General features: G+C 42.5%; 1 protein-coding gene across 7 annotated transcripts in view; it reads right to left on the reverse strand.

Moving 5' to 3' along the window:
- Nucleotides 1–2,455: 2,455 nt before the first annotated feature.
- Nucleotides 2,456–27,152, reverse strand: part of LOC147017948 (uncharacterized) — a 189,027-nt gene continuing 164,330 nt past the window's right edge. For 5 of the 7 annotated variants that reach the window (XM_085897081.1, XM_085897085.1, XM_085897084.1 and 2 more), the window contains 6 exons: nucleotides 23,356–23,558; nucleotides 15,836–15,906; nucleotides 15,450–15,607; nucleotides 13,960–14,104; nucleotides 6,841–6,984; nucleotides 2,456–4,152 (listed from right to left, as the gene is read on the reverse strand). In XM_085897081.1, coding sequence (XP_085753207.1) covers nucleotides 3,925–4,152; nucleotides 6,841–6,984; nucleotides 13,960–14,104; nucleotides 15,450–15,607; nucleotides 15,836–15,906; nucleotides 23,356–23,558 — 949 coding nt within the window. In that variant the 3' untranslated portion in view covers nucleotides 2,456–3,924. Of the gene's footprint in view, nucleotides 4,153–6,840; nucleotides 6,985–13,959; nucleotides 14,105–15,449; nucleotides 15,608–15,835; nucleotides 15,963–23,355; nucleotides 23,559–27,152 lie in introns of those variants that run through there. The other 2 variants (XM_085897082.1, XM_085897086.1) reach the window with 2 other exon arrangements.

Below are 27,152 nucleotides of genomic sequence, written 5' to 3' on the forward strand. Positions count from 1 at the left end.
AAAGATGTTGTTTTCTGGCTCTCCTGAGGGTAGATACACACTTGTTCCGAGCTTTGTGGAAAGAACTGAGATTGCCCTCAGTTGGGTTTGCTTTCCATGAGGCAAAGGCAAGTTGTTTCAGGACAACTGCCTCGCCACAAGCTTCAGTAAACCAAGGGCGGGAGGAAGGGTAAGACAACTGAACACGAGAGGGGATAAATCTGTGCATGAGGGAGAGCAAGTTTCTTTGAAAGAATTCCCAGGATGAGTTGATGTTTGAGAAAGTAGTGATAGGAGACCAGTCAGTTTGATGGCTGCTCGGAGACCCTGCCAGTCGGCTTGAGTGAAATGCCAGACTTGACGGCGGTGAGGTGGTTCTCTGATAACAGCCAGAGAGATGTCCACTTTAACAAGGACGTGGTCAGAAGAACCAATTGGAGCGAAGGAAGAGCAGCAGATATTGTCAGGAAACATCTTAGGGTCTTGAGTTTGAGCCCCTGTCATGCCGTTGAAATAACACCTGGTCTGTTGACTCAGCCTGTCATCCTTCTGAAGTCATCAAAATGAGTACCAGCTTACTGGTAACAGAGACCCTGCATCAGAGGCATAGCTGGACCTCTAGAAAGAAAAAAAAAAAAAGATGCAACCAGTAGCTACAGGCTACATAAGAAAATATCCACCACCATTGATTGCATATACCCAAAGGAAGAATATCAAACCCTCTTAACATTATTCATGGTTGCTCCTCCTCAAATCTGCTTCCACTTTAGTCTGTACAGATGAAACTAGAAGGGCACTCGGTAGAGCGCTAACCTCCGCCACGTAATACCTGATCCACGAGAACATATTGGGCCCAATACATTTTTGGAATATCATGCTACATATCGTTTTTGACCCTCTCAATGGTGACGAATCACTTAATTAATTTTTGTTATCACGTCCGGATCTTCACCAAAATTGAATTAATTCATCCTCATCACACACCCAACTTGCCCACTAATTTTCATCCAAATCCATCCACAACTTAAGATATCCTGCAGACAAACAAACAAGAAAAAGACGTCGTGCAGAGCACGATATTTGCAAAATCCACCCACCTCTCCAAAGGTTGCCATGGATGCATCAACTTGTCCATTTAGTTAAGATTAAAATTGACAATCATAATCAAACCTCAGGTCAATCAGATTAAAATTGACGATTTTATAAAGTTGACCTCAAGATGACCTTTGACCTCAATCAATGGGCTTCTCAGTTGAGACTACCTCGACAACTTGGTAAAGTTTCACAAAGATCAGTTTTAAATTGTGACCTGTAGGTGATTGACAAACAGACAGAATAGCCAAATCAACTGACCAATATTACTTGAAAAAAAAATCTTCGATTTTGCAGGTAGCAAATAAAACAGGCAAACAAGAGAGACGTTGTGCAGAGCATTACGATACTTGCAAACTAACTAAAATAAATTGGACCATAAAAATAATTGCTGGTTGAATTGAATGAACAAATATACGAATCCTCTTCAAATTTCAAGTCAATCGGATGAAAATTGAGGATTTTAGAAATCAGACAAAGTTGTTGACCTTTGGCCCATGTTCGCCATTGTGAGTGGCTCAGTGTAGAGGAAGAATCCGTGTGTACGTATGGTAACCCTCAGTCACACACCTTTTGACCTCAAAAGCAATAGGCTTATTGCTTATGACGAACTCCACAATGTGGTGAAGTTTGGTGAAGATCAGTTTAAAATTGTGACCTGTAGGCAGTTGAAAGACAGACAAACAGACTAACAAAGTCGACCGATCAATATACTTGCAAGTGAATGATTTTTCAAGGAACAATCAGACAGACAAAATATTGCACTTGAAAAACCTTCCATTTTCGCAAGTAACAAACAGAGAAACAGACAGACAGACATGAAAACAATGTCTCTCCTTCCATCTTTGCGGAGGTAACTGGAGAAGTTTATAGAACACCTTACCCTGCACATTTTTGAGAAAAACGACATGGGAAGGGTCTTTTAAACTCTTGCTTTGCATTTCCGAGAACAATCGATATTTTCCGACGAGCCGTAATTTTGTCTGAATCTCGACATTTCCCAACGCTGAAAGCACAAGCGGCAAATTTAACTGGTTGAGGTGGTATAATATTTTGTTCAAGTACTGCAAAACTGGAGGTTTTTTTTAAAATGCCAAGAAGCCGATTTGTGTTCTGCAGTATTCAAGTATATAATTAAATTGAAATAAAATAAAGATTTTTAAAGGATATCGAAAAATATTTAAAAATATTTTTTCAGTTAGTTTACCACCATTGATGCAGCGTCTGTTCAAAATATAAAATTAAATCGAAATTAAACAGTTTTTCCATCATAAACTGACATCTGCAGACAGACAGTGCGAAGCAATTGCTTAACCCAGCATTATGCTCAGGGTAGAAATTAAAATTGTAATCAAACAAACCACAAAATAAAAACCAGCTCATGTCCAGTAAAACAAAATTTATTTCTCAGAAGGTGCATCTCGAATTTGTATTCACAGACCAACACTGACAATCATCGAGACAGACGTATTAGGCGTAGCATGTATCATTGCTCAAACTGACATTAAAAATAAAAAAGTAAGAAGGTGATTGTTGAGCAGAGACAAGAACTAAATAATCAACCACTAACTAAATCTAACCATCAACACCAGTAGCAGCAGAAAAATATCAGAAGCACATGATGGAGCAAGCTGTAACAGCTAGGAATGGTTTTGCAACCAACTTGCTGTCACGGAGATAATTCAACAGCTTTAACAAAACTCGGAACTATGTTTTCATCGTGTGACGTGGCCATGAATTACATCCAAGACACATGTAGATAAGCGTGTTATTGCTGGAATGAGGAGCGAACGATGCAGCTCCAAGCGCTCCTCACGACTTCATGCTGAGGTATTTTGCATGTCAACAGTCTTACTTTTCGCCAACACTTTTGGCTTCTGACATCAAGTGCAACAGTTTGATTACATATATAGTGACCCTCGTTAGATCGACCAAGCACAATCGCACATCATTTGATTGTCACCTGTACAGGGTTACATTTAAGACGACGCAGTGGTCAATAAATAATTGATAACGTGAACATCAGTACAGGGCACTGTTGCCAACCCGAAAAATACTTAAGTAGCTTTCTCTTTAATACAGCATCCAAACTGATCTTCACATTCCTTTGTTCCTCAAAAAAAAAAATAAAAAAAACACGATGATCCAAACACAAAGTTTGAAACAATAACAACAAAAAAACATCAAAATTATACAGATTAAAGTTACTATAGTAATGCACAGAATTTGGTCACTTTACCACCAGGACCCCCTAACACTGGCCTAGCCTTGGAGGCTTTGTACCATCGATTTAGGCCGTAGGGCTCCAAGCAGGAATATGGCAAGACCATGGATACGACTTATAGCAAAATGGCAAACAAAACTAAGGAAAAAGTGAAACTTTTCCAACGAAGAGGTCATGAGGCTGAGAGCCAAGTAAGCTCAAAGGCTGAAGAAAGATATCTCTATAGGCCAGTACCACGGACCACCACCCAGTTAGGGAAGTGTGCAATGGTCAAAGGAAACTGCCAAGATGTGGAATAAAAAGTCTGATTTAACAAAAATGACAAGTGGCGCGAGTTGTTAAACAAGTTTTCTTAAAAATAAAATAAAACAAACAAGTTAGTGCATTTCAGCATTTCCACAGGAATGTTATGTTAGTAAGGAATAGGCCATGAATTTAGGGACATCCATCTTGTCAATGTCACCATCAGCCAACCATCATGTTAGACACAAACCAAAGAAACCTTTGACTGCCCAGTTATGGCACATGCAAGGACAAGGAAGTGAGCACCAGGAGGTCCTTTATTCCACCTTGACAAAAACCCTTTTAATTCCACATTTCCAAAGAGCATGAACCTCGAGGTGGTACAATCACTGTGCATCATGCGCCCGTCGCTCTGATAAAATCCTTCGCATCATGCTAGAGTCCGGTGGCGAAGCCTCATTGTTGAGCATGGGGTTTGAATGAGCCCTTGACATCCCCGTATATCCTGGTCCTTCTGGCTCACTGCACCAAGCCATTTCAAATGCTTTGAGGTCATCAGTACCAGTGAGGAGGCGTGCTTGCAGTGCTGAGATGTACATCTCATAACGACACTTCTGTGAAGCCGTGGATAGTTGAGAGAAAAGGGTGGGAATCCAAAATGGAAGAATCAATCGACATGTGAAACCTTTGGAGAGTCAATATCAACAACAAAAAGAAGATGGTGAATTAATGTACAGTTACGGTGGTCACGTCGGCCAATCGGCCCAGACGCACAGAGTCAGATTGAGGGCCTAATCGCTCCTTTACCTAGCTCAGTCTGGTTTTTCCAAGGTCGATCAAGTGACACGTTGGATTCTTCCTCCACACCGAGCCACTCACAATGGTGACTACAGCTATTTGTTGTGCCCGGTAGGGGAGTGGTCTAAATTTGAATGCTAAACGTCCTGCCAAATGTCCTTTAGCGGACTTATAAAACCAAACGGTTTTGTGATCGTGCAGACTCGAAAAATCAATGGCGATTCAGTGAATTCAACAGTGTGTATTTAATAACAGGGGAAGGGAGAACAGGGAACATTGAAACATTATATGTTAGAATGGCACTCGAGAGAGCGGGATACCTCTGCCAGGTCAAAATCTAATCAGTTCATCAGTGCATCATCCTGCAATATATACGAAACCAACTTTGGTCAAAATCCCATCACTGGGTCACAAGTTAGTGTGGTAAGAGAATTTTTACGAAACAGAACTTCTGACATTTCACCTCTTGTCACGATAATCTAATCCGTTTATCTTCACATTATTATACATACTTGAACCTCGTTTCACTTTAATCCCTTCAGTTGTTAAGTTTTCACGGCAACGAAAACCTATCATGGACACACTGACAGACAGCCAGACGGACAACCAAAAAAACATAATTTCTCCGGCACCTTCATCAGCGGAGGCATAATAATTCTACTTATAATGGTGAAAGACATGCCCCGGGTTTCTTATGAGCAGAAGTGCTCATCAATACAAGCCTTAATGGGCCCACAGGCACACCAAATGAGAAAGACCAGAAGAAGTGACAGGACTGAAAATACCCTTTACAGCCCGCTTGGGCACCGTAAAATACCATGCAGAGCCAACGGTTCTACAGCCCTGCCGTGGAGCCCAGCACACACTGTTATCTTGCAGGCGAGAGGCGGAAATGCACGATCGATCTCGGGCTTTGCACACTGAAACGGCAACATGGCCCAGGAACTGGAATTAAAACTGGGCACACCGCTCGGGCACTCGCTCGACTCCGAGTTGACTAGGACTTGACTCTGGGAAGCCCGACAGATGTGCCTGCGGGCTTTTATCGGCACTCATGACGTCGCCCAGCCCTGACTGCCATGCGCTTATTGGTGGTATGGACGTAAATCAAAAGAAACCCCTTCCCCTAAGCCTCTCGACTCTTTCTCGAAAGTTGGGCTTGTGCCCTCGGCCCATAACTTGGCTTTTTCGATGTTGCAAGGCTAAATTCTCCTTCAATAGCAAATGCAAGACAGATTACAAAGGATAGAACATTAACATGCCTACTGCCAACCGTTGTTGGCAGTCAAATGCCCTGGATCGTGTAGAGCAAGCTTATTTCAGTTAGAATGATTTATTTTCGTGTTGTAACCATCTTTTTTCGTCTTCGTCGAGCTGAAGTGAGCTTTGTGCCAATATCATTTTGCGCATGTTCGTGATTTTCAACATGGCATGTAATGGTACAGCAAATTTGATCAAAATTATTGCACAGACTTATGTTCACCGAACTGCCAGCAGATTGTGTTGCATTGTCTGGTATGCCAGCACATTCTGCTTACATTACAAGCGTAATCTTCTCCATGAGAATACTCGTAGTGGCAGAATACGGTACACCCAGCACTACGAGCACACTTGTAGTTAGCAATCATTGTGTTAAGAAGGGCTTTAAGGGAAAGGCTGTTTTAGACACAATCATTAGTGAGTAAAGACGAGAGCTTGCTACACAAATAGAGACGCATAATCCGACATCACATTTTAAACAAGAAGCGCACTCGGTTGAGCACATACCTCTGCTAGGCTGAACAGTTAACGTTTTGTATCCCCCTAAACGGCCGGATCTACGTATGGACCTTGATCAAAATCTAATCAGCTTGTTGTCGTCACCTACCCAACTCATCCACCAAGTTTTGTCATAATCCCTCAAAACGTTTTTGAAATATCATGCTACAGTATATATCGTTTTTCACCCCATCTTTCAATGGTGAAGAATCACTTTAAAAAAAAAAAAACATTCTCGTATCCAAATCCAGATCCGGATCTTCACCAAAATCCAATCAATTCTTCCTTGTCACACACCCAACCTGTCTCCAGCAAGTTTCGTCCGAATCTGTCCATAATTTTTTGATACATCATGCTATATATCATTTTTGGCCCAATCTCTCAATGGTGAAGAATCACTTTTAAGATTACCAGACTTGGATCTGGATCTTTGCCCAAATATAATGAATTTGTCCTCATCACACCCAACGTGTCCACCACATTTTGTCTGACTCTGTCCACAACGTTTTGAGATATCCTGCTCACAGACAAACAGTCAGAGGTGAAAACATATTACTTCACTCTTATGGCAATACATACACTGTGGGAATAACTATTTCTAAGCTATGCAATCTTAACCCCCATAAGCCATTTCCGCAACAGTATAAAGGTTATGTCAGATGGTGATTGTATATAAAAAAAAAGGTATACCAAAGGAAGGTTGAGCTTCACAGAGTGAGAACCAATTGAGTTGGAAAATGATGTACCTCAAACTCCAAATACTGCAGCTTGAGCTTGTAGTCCTGAAGCTCCCGTCCACGTACACGACGATCTGGTGGGTATGACTGGTGTTCCACTAGCTCTGTGATGATCATTCGCATCTTAATCTCATGTGCCTTTAACTGTTCCTCCTGAAAATAAGCACAATATAACAAGGGTGGGTTAAAAAAAAAACCTTCTGCAAGGCAAGACAGATGAGGGATGATGATAAGAGGTATACAGTTTTGTAGATTCGTATTTACCAGACAGAATATATTTTTGAAACATCATTACATGGGCATCATTGATAACTTGTCAACTAAAAATCCCCTGAAAAGTGAAGTGTTCAAACAATACACCAATTCACTCACGTGATTTCCTTGCCAATCAGACAGCTTTATGCTGCATACTCTATATTTATGCTGCAATCTTGGACTACTACAAGCCTTTGTTGCAAAGACATACAAGGCAGGAAAAAAATATGGGAAATGCAACATAGAGAGTAGGTACCCAGAGTATAGACTCCAGACTGTCGAGAGGGTACGAGTGCTGTGGCATGGCTGATTAAAAAAATAAATAAATAAAAGATAACCCCTCCCCCTGGTAGAACAAAGCACAGGCATTTTTTGGGGTTTATTGGAATGTGTGGAGTCGGAAATGGATGGGTGTGAAAAAAATATATATTGGGGATAACATTTATTTTTGGCATGATTTGTGTTTGTGGCGGTTCGCAATTTTGGGCACGTCGCAAAAATCACAAAAACAGCTGTTAAATATTCAATTTCCATGAACAATGATTCATTTGAATTAAACTAGCTCACAAAACTTTCCTACTCATTTTTGATGATGAATGCATCCAAAAAGGCACTCAAATGAGGTTTGGGGAGCTTACCCCAGGATCACGTTAACTGAACCCCCCCATTCCAGATTCAGCCTGGCCAATTTGACCAAAACAGCAAAGTATCACCGACTATTATACAATGATAGTTTTCAATAACTGAATATACACCAAAAGGGTAAACATTCCGCACAAAATAATAAAAAAATAAATAATAATAATAAATAATGTAAATGACAATGTAATACAAAATAAAAATAAAATCCGCACAAAATAATAAATGACAATGAAGTTGATTTGTTCGTGTTGAAAGGAAACATCAATCTTAATCATCGCTGTCACTGTCATTGACAGTAACAGGCGTCTCCCGATTATTGTCACACTCGATACCCTGACAGGAACAAGATTCTGTGCAAGGAAATCCTGATGCAAAACAGTGGCATTTCTGAGACGCACTTGAAAGGCATCAGCAAACTCTGACGTAATGTGTTTGGTCATCAACCATCGGATCATTGCTCCCTTCCGCAGTGTGAGGCCAATGATACCACCTTTACTTTTGGCTTCCTTGTTAATAGTCTGCTCTAGCGCTTGGTCACTACTGACAGAATTGAATCGGTATCGATTGGATCTTCAAACAACGAAGCCATCTTCACACGTGTGCTGATGGACCTCGGGGTGGTTCTCTTCGAGACGCTTCATATCCGACACACTTGGCATGTGTGTGCCTGCCTGCAGCCCGAAACCAAACAATCGCTTCACACATGGCAGTCACATGAAGCTCCATGGAACCTTCCTTCTCTGCTCTAAGTGGATGCAACGAGACTTGAGTGCCCTCCATGAAATCTACCAAAAATGCAAATGTTGCTGATTGTTCTCGACCAACTGCTAAGAATTCCGCGATCACTTGGGACCGCTACCTCTGGCACGTGCCGATCCAACAATTCTCTGGCAACATCGATCATAGCTGCACCGTCATTGGCACCACATGCATGTTGTAGATCAAGGATCTTCTGTTGTATGTCATCATTGCTGAGAGAGCGATAAGATCTTTCAAGCCATGCTACCATCGATTTAAAGAATGTTCTGAATAGAGCTTCGAACACCTCGTGATAGTTTGTGCTGTTGTTGCCTCAGCATACAGAGATGACTCGGTTAGTAAAGCCAAAAGCCCACCATCACCAAATAACGTGCCTAAACTAGCAAGCAAAGCCATCGTAGCATGCATCCCACAAACTCACATTGTCACTTTCCCAACTAAATATTCTGGTTTGTCCCATAGGATTTGTTGTGCTGAGCTATATATGGCCATATCAGCAGTTACCAGGATGTGCTCTTATCTAATATGCTAACAAACGTCAACCAACTTACATAGGATGGTGGAAATAGTTGAGAGATCTGTAGGAGGAACTCGTAGGAACGGCACGTACCAGATGGCAGCTGCTGGCATGTTCTTCTCGGACAGGATGGCATTAAATCCGGTCCATGCTGGTATAGACTGTTCAGCATCATGTTCCTTTTGCAGACGAGCTAGTTGTCATCGGAGGTCCTTCTGATTTGCCTCTTGGTAACTATAAGCATCCCGGTGCACATCTGTGACTGTTGCAGATGATACTTCTGGTGGCTCAGGTCTTCGTACATGTCTCACATACAAATGTGGAGGCATACACTCCACCACCATATTCTATATGTGCTAAGGGTCATGTTATACGAGACTAGCATCGCATTAATTACTACATGGAATGCTAAGATAGCGATTCCGTCAATATACTCTTGCTATGCACCAAGCACATGCAACTATTTACTATGAAATCTATTTAACCACTCCAATACCTTACTGCTATGTGACTGCTTTGGCATATATTACATATTATTACCTGTGTATGTTATCATCAATCACCAGTGCATCCGCAGCAATGAGTGACTTTTCCTTAGCTCGTGTTGCACGACACCTTGAAGCATCTATCGGACAGCGATTGTATAATACTGTGTCCATGGGATTGGTTGTTGATTGGCCATCAAGGGTTTGTTCATTTTGGTCAAAATTGTCAATGGCAGTATCCACCATAGCACGGTCATCTCCCCTTTCAATACCTCATGGAACAAACACATCTGCTTTTCTCTGGTCACGCGCAACTGATGTTAGAAACCTCCATACTTAGTCATAGGACACGGAGATCAACCAATTTATTGCTTCCAAAGGTGAGATGTGCATAAGTTCACAGACCAAGGCTTATGGTATCCGTCCGTACCTGTCGACGTTGAGCGATGATTTTCAGGTCTCGAGGTTGTGAGTCACTGCCGGACTGGCTGGATATGGATTCAAATGCATTTTTGCTCACACACCATGGCAGGAAATCATACAGAGAACCTGGCACATATTTGCCACACTCACCAAGCTCCATATCAAGACTAGAAATGTAACTGTCACTTTCAGTTATATTGTTCATATGGCTTCTCAAGATCGCTGCTGCTATGTGCAAGATCTTATATTCATTCAGCTAATCCCTTGCTGACCCCAAATCTGAAAACTCAATGTCTTCATCAGTTTCCATATTGGATGCCTGTCTGAATGCATCACCAATTGTGATGTCGCCTGAACAAGGACTATTCTGTCCCCATAATAGTTGTTGAGTTTTGTCATTAACTTCCAGGAGGAGTAATTTTGTGCAACAGTCACTCCTATGTCTTCTAGGGCTTTGACATCCTGTGATTTCAGGCAAGAGAGATTTGTCACCACCATCTCCTTCGATATGACTGATTTCTCCAGTTCAACCGAAAGAACGTGGAATGCTTCCTCATAACAAGTGTTTGTCTCTTCCTCGTCTACACTGACAGCTGTGGAACATGCTGCTTTGATGTTGCAATCACTGATGTAATGTCCATAGCAACTCCGGTGATATTTCACATCAAAGGCAAAGAGATCCGAGTGTGTGAGCATTCGGGTATGAACCACCTAGTCATGTCGTTTGTCAGATGCCTCCAAGACCTTCTCTCTGGTCGATTTGCTCACCAGTTGAAATCGAAGTCAGTCTCTCCTTTTTCTTGTCCCCTTTGCCACACACAAAACAGCGAGTACAGATATTGAAATCGGATGGATCTGCCCTACTGCTTCACCGCACTGTGGGAATCCCTGTAGATGCACCTTCATCTGCTGCATGGTCAAACGTACAGTTGTTGGAGAAGCTTGTATAATCTCCCAACAGTTTGTGAAAGCACACATGGATGTCAGGTCAGGTATGGGAGCATGTGCCAGAACAGCGCGTCGCTGCGTCCACTTTCCGCCGGTACTCCAGGGGCCTCCGTCTGGCCATCCCCCAGGCAGATGCCAGGCCCATCCCCATCTCCTTGAGATGATGGTCAACCTTCTGCAACCATGACGCATGTGGTCGGCCCACTGGCCTCCTCCACTCATGAGACTCCCTCGCTGAGAGAATCTGGTGAGCAGGATCAGCGTCAGGAAAACGAGCCACATGTCCATACAGCCGCAACTGACGCTCACGGACTATGCAGGTAACAAATCTCATCCGAGTCTCTCTCAGCAACCGCTCGTTGGACACAAAATCCGACCAGTGATAGCCAAGGATTCTCCGAAGAGCTCTGGTACCAAAGGAATTAAGTCTCCATCTCAGATCCTTGGTCAGAGTCCAAGTCTCGCACCCATAGAGCAAGACTGGAAGTACCAAGGACCTGAAGACTCGGACTTTCGTCCTCCCGCACAGGTACCGGCAGCGCCACACCCCATGATCCAGTGAATCCATGACTCCCCAGGCCCGACCCAGACATCTATTGATGTCATTGTCATGACAACGACATGGATGTCATTGGACAAAATTTTGTCTTCTATGGGTGACAATAACTTGTAAACATTGTCTTTTTGTTTTTTGCAAACAGTTAATATAGTCTTAAGACCATCCCGTGTTGGGTTCTTGACAATAATGCCACCTTTGGTTCGGGATTTGAAGCACAAAATACATTCTTTAGTGTTCAGACGAGGTTTCTTATCTGGGGGTTCACCATCCTCCATCATATTCATTCTTATCTGGAGCTGTCACAGATGATGAAACATTCTCCGTCTCTACAAAGGTGAAGAGGAAGGACTGATGAACAAATCAAATCAAAACAAACATACACAACATACACACAGAATTACTGAAACTTGATCATATTTTTCTGATATTTTCAGGTTTGTGGATTTGTAATGTTATAGTTAGCTACGACAACCAATCTGTGATAACACACTCTTAATTATGAATATGACACCTCATTTATGCGAATTGGTTGAAAATTGAACATTTAACAGCTGTTTTTGTAATTTTTCAAACGCGCCCAAAATTGCAGACCTCCAAAAACACAAATCATGTCAAAAATAAATGTTATCCCCAATATATTTTTTTTCACAACCATCAATTTCCTATTCCACACATTCCAATAAACCCCCGAAAATATGCTTGTGCTTTGTTTATACCCTGGGTACTTTAAAAAAAAAAATACCCTGGGATTTATAGGGTCCATACTGAGAATGGCCACAGCACTATATATATATATATATATATATATATATATATATATATATATATATATATATATATATATATATATATATATATATATATATATATATATATATATATATATATATATATATATATATATATATATGTATGTATATATATATATATATATATATATATATATGTATATATATATATATATTCATTTAATTCCACTTCTCAAGCCTAAGGATCACTGAGACAATTGTTCAAGATGGATAAAAGCCTGCGAACACAACTGCACATCTAACTTAGAAGCCTTATAATACTGCAGAGAGCATGGAATTGATGATTGAGAATTTGAGCTTTGCTAGTACCGATTAATCAGTGCCCTCTGATGATTATGAAATTTAGAACAATGAATGGTGGAGCCGGGGTAACAGTGGTTTCAGGTAACTCTTGGTCATTCCAAGCCATTCCCCGAAAAAGCAAAACTACTCACAGCCACAAGGCCTTTTTCCGTAGCTCAATGGGGTATTGCTTTCTTTTGGGCTGGGGTGCCAGCATCACATAGCTCTCGAATTCTGTCGAATCTAAAGCTCTCAACATTATTTACATTTCTCACAATGAGGTCAAAGCACAAGGCCTGCTGCTCTCCCATATAGCAGGTAGATTGGTGACTGTTTTTTTTTTTTTAATTATTAACTGCCTATTCTCTGGTCGAGCACCCTCTGTTCCATCAGCATTCCAACCCTCCCCAGCCCCTTAAAGATGCATGAATTCTCCAATAACCCCTCCCGATTCACATTACAAAACCCACGCTTTCCACCAATCACCACTCCTTTTTTTTAATCTCAGATATGTAAGTGGGAGCTGGCTCGATTGCACTTTCCCCTCAAGGGCTTAAAGCAAATGGTGCACCGCTATCTCACGTCACAACCCATCCCTACTCAAATATTTTCTGTTCCCATTAACCCGACTTCACTCCACTTTTTTACTTGCAGATTACCAAGTTTCCTCTCCTTTCCTCTCCTCTTTTGGTGTTCTTTCATCCCCTTACTTGTATCCAACGATGGAACCATCATCACTATGTTACCTTTTCACCAAAATAGGTAAATGATAACAGTGAGCCTATTCATTTATCTGGTCCCAGCAGTATACACAAGCATGTTCATTTGAGGCTCTGGTCTCTCCCCAACATGAAAAAAAATGACACTTTTATATCATGTTTTTATGTATTTGAGAAATAATATTTTAAAATGTTTTTCCAGGTGAAAAATTGTAGCAGACAGCCCAAGAAGATATCAACAGATTACATAAGCGAGGCATGTACCGTAGTTTCAAATTAAAACTTATCTTGGAGATATTCCATTTATATCACAGAAATCATAGTGGAGAGAAAGATTGGGTGGTGTCATCTCCCAAAGCGCTTTTCATCACGTTTTGTTCGAAGTGTTTTGGAAAAAAAAAAAAAAATTGAAGTGGGTGAAACATTTATCAATATCTTGGCAATCAAATAAGTGAATTACACAAGGTCATTTTCCATGCCAGTTGCATCTAAAAAATAGAGATATTTTAAAAAGGTAACAATGATCGTTGTGTACTCCTGATGTCCATCTGTTCATTAGCAAAACATCATTTTGCTAATGTTCTCAACATGTCAATAAGGTCTTTCATGAACCTCAATGTCCACACAGAAAAAAAAAAAAAAAGAGAAAAAAAGATGATCTTTTCAAACACCTTCACAATTGTTCAAACAGCAACAAAAAAGGTGTGAAAAAGAAAAAAAATTGGCACACCTGAGACAGCTTTGCCATGCTTGTTGGAAGTAGTGGTCGGCTGAACCTGCGTTGAGAGCCCACTGCTGCTGGAAGCGGAGGTGCAGAGAAAGTGGCAGCCACAAGGTTAACACGCTTGACCCATGAGTCCATCTCCTCTGCAGTCCTAGAGAAGATGACAACAATCACAAAGTAATCAAAAGAGAGCAAAATGTGGGGTACTTTGAAAAAGTCTAACGTTGTTCATGTTCTGCCTCAAAGCCTGGATCCAAATTTGAACATTTCACCTATGCATCTCGTTCATCACTACAGCTCAAAGATCAATTGCTCTCCTAAGAATTTACTCTGGTGCTGTTATTTTTCAACCCATGATATTTTTAACACCCACCCCCCTTTTTCCTCTTCTGCCAGCCAACATCCCCTCCGCTTCCTCATCTTGTTTTTAAGACCTGGTGATGTCCAACTTTCCTTCTAATTGCACTTTCTCCCCTTCCTGTGGTTTCTCAAAACACATTCTGGTTTAAGATTTCTTTCTTGATAGCCTCACTCAGGAAACTTCCCGTGCTGAGGAGTGACTGTTTTATAGAGCCGATTCGTTAGACCTGAGCTCTGATCTCTCCTTGAAGGATCGGTTCAACCTTCTGCTTCCACTATTGACATTGCTTTGTCCCACTTTCAAAAAGATATTCTTTATTCTGTTCCAATCTATGAACTACTGCTTTACCAGATGTCATTCTCCAGCACTAGACAAACCATAGTATAGAGACCATCATGGTCTTGCACCGTAATCTATCCCTCTCAAGCCCTTATCAGGTGAATATACACATCATCTCATTTGCCGACCAAATGCACAAAGATGTTCTCCAGGCTGTGGAACATTCTTCCAGCTTCTGTGAAGTCTTCCTGATCCTTTCAATAAGTCAAGGTCATAGCACATCATTTTATGTCAAATCCTCCATACAATTCCAAACTTTTCGAATCTCACTGTCCCCCATATGTTTGGGCTTCCCTTCCCACTTGTCAATATGTATCCTCCCGAGTCCTCTGTCATTCCACTATTCCAAATGCCAAGAAATGAACGAGCTCTAAACTTCTCACCAATTTGCTAAATTCTTCTTCCGCTAACTTGATAACCACTTGCTCTTTCATGAGCCTCAATCTTGTATAAAACCCCCACAAAGTTTTTCATTATGTAATACAATGTATATAACGTGCACACATATATACCACACACTTCCTTGCTTTAAGATTTTAAAATCCTCACTCGTGTTCTATCCTGCATGTAACCAACAGGTCATAAAATTTAGTCAACTTAAATTTGTTTCACACGAGTGGTTTCGTTTTCACCACATTTTCACTGAAAGCAGAAAATGCACACTCGTTGACAAGTTCACATTCTGCCTGCACGTTTCGAAGCACCGACAGGGAAAGGACGAGCAGGAAACCATAGGCAAATCTAACGAAAACAGGAAAGAAAGAAAAATAAGATGAGCGAGAAGCCACCCACACACCTAGTGTAGAAGAGGAAGACCTTCCAGTCGGCGGTTTGAAGGCGAAACACATTTCTATGCTTGCTGTGCTCCTTGTCAGGTGTTGCCAATGCATGGTGTACGCTCAATGCAGTTTTCAGATTTTCACCCAAATCTGTAGACTCGTTTGACCTCTCATTCTGCACACGGACATGCAAATTGTAAGCTGTTCTTCAGCATTGTACCATAACAACCTTAAGGGTCCCAAAATAAGAGAAAATTGTTTCAGTTTTTGCAAATAATCAGAGATATTTTTTCTTTGTAATGATTCCAACTCGACCCAGGCATGCAGATAAACCCCGTGTGCTACTTTGTATGCAGCCTGTGTGCTCCTCAAAAGTCCACCACAGTGAACTGCTTGAACTGACCTTGTACAGATAGAGGATCATGCCCTTGAGCACTGCGTAGAAAGGCTTCCAGCTTCTCTTCCCGAGAGGTGCTGCCAATATGAAAAGATGTGCATTCTACACAACTGTTTTGGATCACGAGTACATTCTGTATTAGAAGATCAATGACAGTAGCTTGTGCTATCAGCATGTTTACAGATTGCATCCAAAAACACAGATGATACAGTACAAGTTGATACAGGCATTGTGTAAGAATGACAGGTAACAGGTGTTGGTGAAAATTTTCACAACAATAAATAGCTGTGATGGGATGAAAGTTTGGGTATCCATGGCAGCGAAGAGGAGATGAGTACATTCTCAGTTTAATAAGTACGATAGATATATTAGGTACATGCTCCCTTACAGTACCATCAGTTCACTTTATTGGGGGTGTGGGTGCAAGGAATCCATCCTTCATTGATGATTGCCAGGGAGCAGGAAACAATCTGTGGATCGATTCCTTTATCCAAGGTGTGGGCCGAGGATCCTGCCAAAAAGTCTTACAAACTGATGATGAGTATCGAAACAGAGTGGATGTGTGTGGCAGGTATCCCCTGTTGGTGAGAACCCCTGCAATAAGTGCTGGTGTGATCATGTAACTAATATATATATATATATATATATATAGAGATATATTATATTGTTGTGGACCCGAGGGGTCGGGAGTTAAAATACCACAATGGGGAAAGTTACCTCGGGTTCCCACCAGACTCTCCAGAATTGCAGGCCGTCGCACACGAATGACTTTGTGACGCGGTGGGTCGCTAATCGACCGTGAATGCCAATAACTCGACCCTGCGACTTCGGATCCTCCGTCTAATAAATAGCGTTTACCTAATGGTAGTATGATCTAATTACAGGGGGACACGCCTTCGTTACGCCTCGTTCAAACCGGATCACTTTACTGGATCAGATGCAGCCGAGCATAACTGCTAAGGACGTACCAGCTGGGAAACAGATCATTTGGGGATAACGTCAAGGCTCAGCTATGATATGGACCATGCTGGACCAATGAAGGAAAAGACGAAAACGAGCTGGAAACATTTCTAGACAAAGCATTTTTTTTACAATCAAGTTCGGAAAGGTACGTGGCACAGTGCATTGGGTTTATTGGTATGTACAACAGAGGACAGCAAGGAATTTGTGGGGTGCGACAAAAGGCAAGCAATGTTACAAAAGCACACACAGAGCAAATTTATCCTGTTATAACTTCTACAATCTTAAATTCAGTAATGACAGGAGACATCACAAACACATACAAACCAGAGGAAGATTAGATATCGGTCAGAAAGAAAGAGAGCAGATGATGATAAACGGCCTCGCAATACTTGGCGCAGTTGGCCGACCAACGCAACCCAGTACGCTTAGGGGGGAGAACTACTTATGTCTAAGGTGTGGGAGTGGGAGGTGTGGTGTCGTGCCAGAGGAAAATGTGATTGCGAGTCAGTAATGATGCTCTTTTGTGCGTCCAAAGGGGACGAGATAGAGGAGTGGAAAGGGAGAAGAGAGAAGATGCGTGAGGCGACAGATCCCTAATCGAGTTGTGCATAGGTCTGCTAGTGTAGCGAGTACCTCTGCAGGAGGCTCTGCTTGAGCATTCCCACCTCGAGAGTTGGCACGTTATCTCCGGCTAAATCACTTTTCAGGGGTTCATGGCAATGTGCGCTTCGCACTGATCCTCCGGAATAAGCACGTCTCAGTCGCACACCAACCGCGAGTGAAGAGCCAGCGAAGGGAAGAGGCAACAAGGAGCAGCAAACGCAGAGCCGAGATGAGCAGTGAAGAAGGTGGTCTAACTGCTACAAAGACGAACAAAATAACTGCCTGGGCATCACTGTATATTGGGTGCCATTGCCTTAGAGGCATGCGGTTTCATAGAACTGCAACAAGATATATACATAGAGACACAGAGACACAGATATATATATATATATATATATATATATATATATATATATATATATATATATATATATATATATATATATATATATATACACATACATACACATATACATATTGTTGCGGCCACGGATACCGAGACACCAGCTTGTCACTCAGGGGGATTAACCCACGGTTGTCCTCGGTAGAGCCGGATCTGGGGCCCCCGCTCACAATTAACGTTGTGGTACGGTGGGTTGTTTTAAAACCACCAACGCCACCCAGTCAGCTACGAGTTCCAGTGTCCGCCGTCTAATTAGAGGTCACGTGGTTACCTAAGTGGGGAGCGCGTCCTCGGCAAAGCACCAATGTTATCTCGATTAGATTTTAATTCGGGCAGCCGAACGTATTAACCGCTGGTGCGTCCCGACGATTTTTTTGGTCAAATCTGTGGTAATTACCTCCCAGTCTATCTCGGTTCGAACAATGCGAGACCAATAGAAGGAAAGGACAAACATGGACAGGTTGGAAATCGACAAATAATTCATTAATAATAAAATAAATAAATAAAAAGAACTTTTTATTTGCTGAGGTAAATAAAGAATTTCAAAGCAAAATCAATCAAAATGCCAGGAAAGAGACAAAGAGCAGATGCTTATTGGGGGTTGACTTACTTAGAGCTAAACACAGACAAGGGTACCCAGCAGATCATTCAGGGGGAGGGGAGGGGAGAATCGTCTCGCTCACCAGAAAGTTGTCCGTGAAGCGAAAACGTCCTGAAAATGCGTGCGTGCGTGTCACGTCCGTCGCCAGCACCCATCCCCGCCAGGCACCCTCTCGCAGGGCAGCCTTGAACGCCAGTCGAAGTCTGGAGGACACCGAGATCGTCTGTCGTGGGTTTAGATCCTGGTGTTGTTGATGATCGACCCGTGCCTCACTTGTTGGCGGCACTGCTCACACCCACATGCGCACCACACGCTCGCTTGCCGAAGCACTGGAAGGGCGAATTGTCGCTTCGGCGCTGGTGAGACACCCGCTTCTTGGTCGCTTCTCTAACCCTTTGCTTTTTCTTCTGGACTTTTTCTCCTCAGACTTTTTCTCTTCAGAACGTTTCTCTCCTCTCAGAACGTCCCTCTCGCTTTTTCCTCACTTTTTTATATCTCAGAATGTCTCTCCTCACAGAACGTCCCTCTTTCACTTTTTTATATTTCAGAACGTCTCTGCTCACAGAACGTCCTCACGCTTTCTCTCGCTCATTTTTATATCCCCGGGTCGTCTCCGCAGGGTGCCGTCCGCCCCAAGCTCACCCGCCCCACTGGGGCACGGTTACCATGACGACTCGTGCGCTCTCAAAAAAAGGCGGGCGTCAGGGCTCGCGAAAGAATGTTGCTGAGCAAAAATGAGGGTGGGCTTCAGAGCTCGTGAAAGAATGTTACTGAGGAAAAATGAGGACGGGCTTCAGAGCTCGTGAAAGAATGTTGCTGAGGAAAAATGATGACGGGCTTCAGAGCTCGTGATAGAATGTTGCTGAGGAAAAGTGAGGGCGGGCTTCAGACCTCGTGAAAGAAATGTGTGAGAGCATGTCTGTCGTAAAGAAAAAAAAAAAGCTTCCCATAAGAGAGGGGATCTGTCCTTTATCATTCTCAACGCATCACATTTAAGATCCAATTAGACATGGGGATTGGGCTAATCTGAACATGCATTTAAGGAAATAACTGTCTGAGGACCTGGATGTGTGGACGCATTCATCAGACCGGATTCTAAAATCCGTAACAATATATATATATATATATATATATATACATATATATACATACATACATACATACATACATACATACATACACACATACACACACACACACACACACACACACACACACACACACACACACACACACACACACACACACACACACACACACACACACACACACACACACACACACACACACACACACACACACACACACACCTCCTGACTATTATAGCGAGCATCACCACGGATTATATCTCACGCAGTAAAACCACATAATCCGCATCGAGCAACCGTATATCTGCCACCTGATGTATAAACGATGAATGCGGTCATCATTGGTTGGATATTTATCGGTATGCCATCCTGATGAGGGCAAATAAGCCCGAAATCCGGATCGGTGGCTCTGATTTATGTTTAGCTGATGTTGACCAATTAATCTTTGTCCATTGGACAGCCACTGGGCTGAGGCCTCTGTGTTGGAGGTGATACTTTTGTGTAGGACTGTGTCCAATGGGGATCGGGAGAGTGCTCATCACACTCCACATGTATTTTATACACACACACACACACACACACACACACACACACACACACACACACACACACACACACACACACACACACACACACACACACACACACACACACACACACACACACACACACACACACAGTCTGCGTCGGTGAAAAGAGAGGAATATTTAAAAGGTTTAAAAATTCACCGTAAAAGACGAACAAAGAAGCCTGAAGTTTCAGGTATAACCCTTTGTCAAAGCAAGGGGAAAAACGAGTAGGCAATGCTGCATGTAGGTACAGTAATTAGTAAGTGTATACAGTAATAGTTCAAAGGTGTGTGAATAATTAATGAGGTGATGTGTAAGGATAAGGAAAAACCCAGAATGTAATGTTAATTCCTGGAGCGTATATAGTAACCAGCTGAATGATAACTTTCACCTCCAAATCACTGGAACATGCTTTAATAGCACACACCTGCAAATCATCATTAGTGTGTGTGGCAAGAGAAAAAAAAAATGTGCCACTGTTAGTCCAGTTGTATTCAGGCTTATTGATCGTAAATGTTCAGCCACTATCTGCCAAACATAATTTGGTCTCACTGTTGTAGAGGAGGCTGCACACGTGTCAAGGCATATATAATGTTTCTCGAAGTATCCTTTGCCGTTCCAAAACCCTCTTGGACCTTTAATCGTATCTTGCGACAAAAGATGATATGCTTTACATCTGGGGCGATTGCATGAAAATTATAACAATTATAGACAGACAATCAGTGGGGGAAGATCAAAATCCCTCCCATGAAGGCAAAGTCCTATGCCAGTGAAAATGTCATGCATTTTTCCCAGCAGTGGGTACATTTTCTGATGTCAATGGAATTGAATCAAATATTTCACTCTGAAACTTTACAAACTGGTGAGTTCAGAGAACACCTTACCCCATCCCCATGCAGGGTTCAAGTATATAATTTAATTGAACTTAAAAAAAAAATTCCAGAAGTTTACCGCCGTTCATGCATTATTTGACATGTCCAAGTACTGCAAAACTGGAGGATTTTTGAAACTTTAAGGTGGCGATGTGTGTTCTGCAGTGTTCAAGTATATAATTTAATTAAAATAAAATAAAAATACTGTTTTCCAAAAACAATTAATTCAGAAGTTTACCGCCACCGATTCAGTGTCTTTTACACAACCTTATTAAGGCCTAAGTCACATTTGCCACGGCGGCCGTGGGGTCTACAAAATCTACGGCCATGAGCAATTATAGGGCGGCCGCAGTATTTCCACGGTCACACAATGTCGCAGTCACATCTGTTTTTATTTTTCGGGGAGCCGCACGGCCTATTTATAAATTGTGGAGACCGAAAACGTGGGGGTGCCATACGGTCTTTGATTTGATGTCGCACGGTGACCTTAGGGCGTTCCTGTGGCGGCCATAGAATTTTCAAGGCAGACGCAAGGTGCCCGCAAGGCGACCGCAGGGGGGCCCTAAGGCAAACGTGCGACCAGACGGACGGTAACGAGTGGGTTTTTTTTTTTTTTATAAACCAGTTCTTTTGTTTCGGCTTGTCGAATTGCTACGGCGAACATAGAAATGAAGAAAGTTATAACTCCGCGCTATAATTCCACGGCGACCCCTACGGCCTGTAAAATATAGCCAGACGTCGTAGGGCTACCCTGAGGCCACCGCAGAAACTCTGCGGCCGCCACACGTTTGTCAATTCAGAGGGCGTATGGCCGCCGTATCCTAGCCGTAGAGCAAATGTGACTTGGGCCTTAACACGTTACATGAATTATTCGTGAATCATTATCCTTAAAAACAGTACGTTTCCTGTTTGGAATGATTTTCAATTTTGTTTGACTGCCAGGCAGGCAGACAGTAAAATAAAATTGCACCCGTATCCGAAGGAAGAGGTGCAGTTTGGCATTTCCTTCTCGTGATGCTCGGCAGCTCGAGCTCCCCCTTGCAATCAATTCAATCTCACACTCTCACGATGTCTCTACGAAAGGACCATTTGGAAACCCCCCTCCTCCCCCACCCCCCGTCTACTTTCTCAACAATCCTCTGGAGGAAGTCCTTTCTTTCAAGCTTCTGGGTCTCACTATCTGCCACGATCTTTCCTGGGAAAGCCATATTTCCAACCTGGCCTCCAAAGCCAGTCGCCGACTGGGAATCATCCATTGTGCAAAGTCCTTCCTCGGCCCACTTGAACTCCTGCCCACGTACAAAGCTTTCGTCCGCAGCCTGATGGAGTACTGCTCTCCCCTCTGGGCTGATGCTCCTGCCTCTCACCTTTCTTGGCTTTACGCAGTGGAAACCAAGGCATTTGGATCATTGGTATTTCCCACGATGAGGCCGAGTCTTTGGGCCTCTCACTCTCACCGCAGGCAGGTCAGTGGTCTTACTGTCTTCTTCTGTCTCCTTTCCGGTCTCACCCCCCCCCCCACCCGCTCTGTCCCCACCATATTTCCACATGGCGCTCAAGGTCCGCCATCAACCCCCTTCTGGTAAAACTATCACAATCACAAATCACTGCTCACCTTCACTCTTTCATTCCTCTTTTTCCCCCACCTTTGGAATAAACTCCCTCACTGTTCAATTCCATTCCTCCCTCCAGGCCTTCAAAACAGCTGTTCACCACCACCTATCGTCGCCCATCCAAATCCTCGATCTTTTCTACCCCCATTAATCCACCCCAAACCCACCTCCTTCAAATTCCCTGCTTTCCTTCCTGAAAGTCCCTGTCGTGTCCATCTTGTATACCCCCATGTTCCCCATCCCATCCCTCTCCCTTCCACAGATCTCCTAATGTCTGTTCCTCACCGTTTTGTCCTTCCCAGGCCCCTCGTCTCATTACCGCCTTGCTGCGTGTTGTGTGTTAGTTCTCAGAGCCTTGACAAGGTATACAAAAAAAAAAAAATCAAAAAAAAATATCAGCGTCTACCACTGTAAAAGAGTTTTTGACGGATGGATGGATGAACATACTAAATATTGAGGGAGCCACACCGCTTAAAAATTATCCCACTCCTCTCTGCACGTGTGTGATCAGGACAAATTCAGAGCCAAAGTACTGCAAAACTACAGGTTTGTTTTCCAGTTCACGGTTAAAATATAATATTCAATGGAAGTAAAGTTCTTCCTCCATCACAAACTGACATTTGTAGATGGACGGACGAAGAGACAGACAGTGAACCAATTGCTTAATCCCACTTTTTTGCTTCGCATGCCATGGGATAAAAAGGAAAAACCTTTGGACTCCCTCACATACATTCCAACCACGACATGCTACAACATGCCTATCGATGAGACAAACAATGAGATGGTCCCAAGCACTCTACAATTTTGCACATACCCTTTTTATGGTCGGTATCTGCATAAAGTTTGCGATGCAACAGGCCACAGTAATATGTGACAGCATTGGGAACTGCAGGAATCTCCTGAAAAGGGTTCAACCCAGATAACGTGAAGCGTCTGGGCTCTTCATCATAGCTTGTGTGTGGCTCCGGCTTGGGTTGATGAAATTCCTCATAATAATCATCATCATCATCATCATCACTGCAGAGAGTTTAAGAGTGAAACAAAAAAAAGAGAAGAGTTTAACCAGATGAGGTGATTTTTCCAAGTTTATCAACAAAGGGATAGAAAGAGGTCTTATGAAATAAAATAAAAAAAACAGCAGACCATTGTAAACACTTTTAAAACAAAAAGATGGGACTACAAGCAGCACTTGAAGCCCATACGTTAGGGGATTATCTCCATTTATTCAGTTCATCATGGGATTGTTGTTGTTGTTCTGTGGCTCTCCAGTACAATCAAATTCAGTACCTTCCAATTACCATCCTTGATTGGGGGGGGGGGGGTATAGCTTACAATTCCTACATTTATTCCATTTACCCCAATCAACAGTAGACCATATTCTTTAAGGGGTTGTTATGCTGAATGATATCATGACATGCTGGTGGGTGGCACTTCAAGCCCAACTGTCACAAAATTGCTGCTGTTCTTCTTTTTCTTCTATGGTCCTCTTGTCTTATCAAATCAAATACCATCCCATCACCCATCCTTGACAAGCATATCCGCTAATCTATATAATGCAGTGGTTCCCAACCTTTTTCTGATCGAGTACCACTTGGAGGTCCCAGACCGTCGCCGCGTACCACCTGGTTCCAGAAAAACTCAATTCGATAAGATATCAATTTATTCACAAGTAGAACACACAAATGAACTAACTGTCAACAAAGAACAAAATTTAATGCGAGGGCTGTATCTGTTTCTTCTCCACCAGCTGGTTGATGCGGGGCATAACTTTGCACAAATGAACTAACTGTCAACAAAGAACAAAATTTAATGCGAGGGCTGCATCTGTTTCTTCTCCACCAGCTGGTCGATGGGGGGCATAACTTTGCTCACAGCACATCGGAAATCATGCCCGGGTGCAGCAAGACGGTTCCGACTCTTTGACTTGATGGTCATCATGGCTGAGAACCCCTGCTCGCACTCCCACGTAGAGGGGAAAATCAGTAGCTGGGGAACAGCGTGACGGGCTAGTGTCGGGTACGAGGAGGCCATGGTCACCCAGAAGTTCATAGGAGAGCATTTCTTGTGCTTAGTCTTTGCTGTCTCATCAGCCTGGATATCTATGAGCTCCTCTTGTTCCCCGGTCCCGACAGGCAGATCGCCTGGTTCAACGGAAAACGGATTGGTGATGTATGCACAACATGTAATGTCTGGGAAGTAATGCATCAACTCAGTCTTGAGCAGTGAGAGGTGACGGAAGATTTCTTGGGAAAATTCATCGTTGGGCTCACTCTCAAGGGTAGTCAGGAGTTTGAACATTCCGTAGCGTTTGCTCTCCACGTTCTTGATCCAGAGGTCCAACTTCCGGACAAACGCTCCCAGCTTCGAGATGAAGTCTGAGACAGTGCAGTTGGGCCCTTGGAATGACAGGTTTAAGTGGTTGAAGACCCCAAAAATGTCCCACAGGTAGGCCAACCTTGAGATAAACTCCTCGTCCTCCAGATCTTTTTGAAAATCGTGTTCTTTCTCCGTGAAGAATACGAGGAGTTCATCCCTCAGTTCAGAGACGCCTCGTCGTATTCCCCCGGGAGAGCCAGCGAACCTCTGTGTGGTCGGAGCCGAGATCTTCACAGAGCAGTTTGAACAGCCGAGTATTTAGGGCGGATGTTTTGAAGAAATTAACTATTTTGATTAATCGGTTCAAGCATGATAACAAATTCGGAGGGAGTAACTTAGTTTTTTTTAAAGGTTGAGCCCGAAAGTGCTCGCGAACCACTAGTTGGGAACCACTGATATAATGTGTGGTTGTGTGTATAAACTCAAATAAACTGTGTATAAACTCAAAAAGTGTGTGGTTGACCAAAATAAACTCCTTCCCCAATGCCTTTCACCCGCCACAACCCATCCAGATATACGGGGGTCCCAGTTGCTACACAGAACGATATTTCAATTTTCATGTTGTGGTCGGCGTAGTCGGTGATCGACTGAAATCTGCTGCGATGATCTACTAGAAACACCCTCTCCTAAAGGGAGCAACAAGGGAGTGTTTTTTTTCTTTCTTTTCTGCGGACAACATTTGTGAGATCGTGGACAAGGTGTGGGTGGCTATAGACAGGATTTCAGTGGCCGCGGACAAGGGGTGGGCAGCCGGGAATATTTGTGAGGCAGTGGACAAGGTGTGGGCAACGTGGTCAAGGAATGAATGCCCACAGTCAAGTTCCTTTAGGGAGCGGCAAATGAGTGTTATTTGTTTTTGTTTTTATTTTTCCCTGAACAAGTTGAATAACCTCCGGGAGTTCGATTTATTATTTAACAATAACATCCAGTTTCAAGTTATTCTATCCAGCAGTTTATTCTGTTAAGGTACAACTTCCACAAACATCTCTGTGTTGCTTTGTCAAGAGCATGCTCTCTACAGTCCATCGCAATCCCAATCGACACGTCTCCACAGCAAGCGACAACAAAGACAGGAGAATTCACCCAAAACATGATCTTCAAGGTTGTCCGAAACAATACTCCATAAGGAAAGTCAACATAGGTAGCACTTCTCATTGCAAATGCAATTCGTCACCACTATTCCTGTTCATACATCATAAACCAAAAATCATGCATCCACAGTATGCATCTTGTATGGTTTTAATTACAAAACAACAACAAAATAAATCTGTTTAATGAGTTATATTCTCTATATCATAATATCACCATCAAATTTCTTTGAATTATTTTATCGTGAACAGCTCTCGTATTTTTAATTACCCCATCCAAAGCATCTATCTGCATTGCCTTTTCAACGGATGGCTGCTAGTATTTCAATGAAAGGGCAAGTAAGCAACCTACATATTAACCTGTTAGACCCTGTCAGGGTTGTATTTTAGGGAGCACATCTATGTGCTTGCAATTTAACCTGATCAAACGCATTGTCTGGCAGCCAGAATTATTTGATTTTTTTTGAATCTGGATTCTTTTTGATAAAGGCTCACTTGGCAATGCCTGGATGGGTTTGAAGGTTTAGTCATAGCAGCTGAAACCCAAATCCTATCAAGGTTCCTCCTGATATCTTCATCTTTGCTTTTTGCTTGTTTGTGTTCCTTCTGATGACTCCAATACAGTACCTATCGTATTTGGTCTTCTTTTTGATTTTAATTTAATTTTTTTTTTTTTTTTAATCCCATTCTGAATTGAATAAAGAGGATGTGATGGGTCAAGTGTCCAATAAAAGCAGGACATTTTGGCATGTGGTCACCACTGCCAGCAGTTATAAAGTGGCAGTTCTAGTGTTAACATTGTACATTGAAAACCGTTCAACAGAAGAAATTGAAACTTTATCACATACTGTATTACATGAGCATCTGATATAACGCATATTTAGCGTACATCAGAAACTGGTCAACAGAGGAAATTAAAACTTTACCAGATGTTACATGACTATTTGATAAAGCACACCCCCTCAGAACTTACATGGTGAATTAAACAAAGCCTAATGGCCAGAGACAATGCCACTTCCTCGCATTAGAAATTAGAATAATTGTAATCACTTCAGCCTTTACTGTGCTCGGCTGTTGAAGAAAAAGCGAAGAAGAAGAAAAACAAGAAAAACGAAAAAAATAAGTAGAACAAGAAGCGAATACTTCG

Source organism: Eptatretus burgeri, chromosome 10 (assembly GCF_056783735.1).
Source record: "Eptatretus burgeri isolate ZD-2024b chromosome 10, Ebu_testis_v1, whole genome shotgun sequence".
NCBI lineage: Eukaryota > Metazoa > Chordata > Myxini > Myxiniformes > Myxinidae > Eptatretus > Eptatretus burgeri.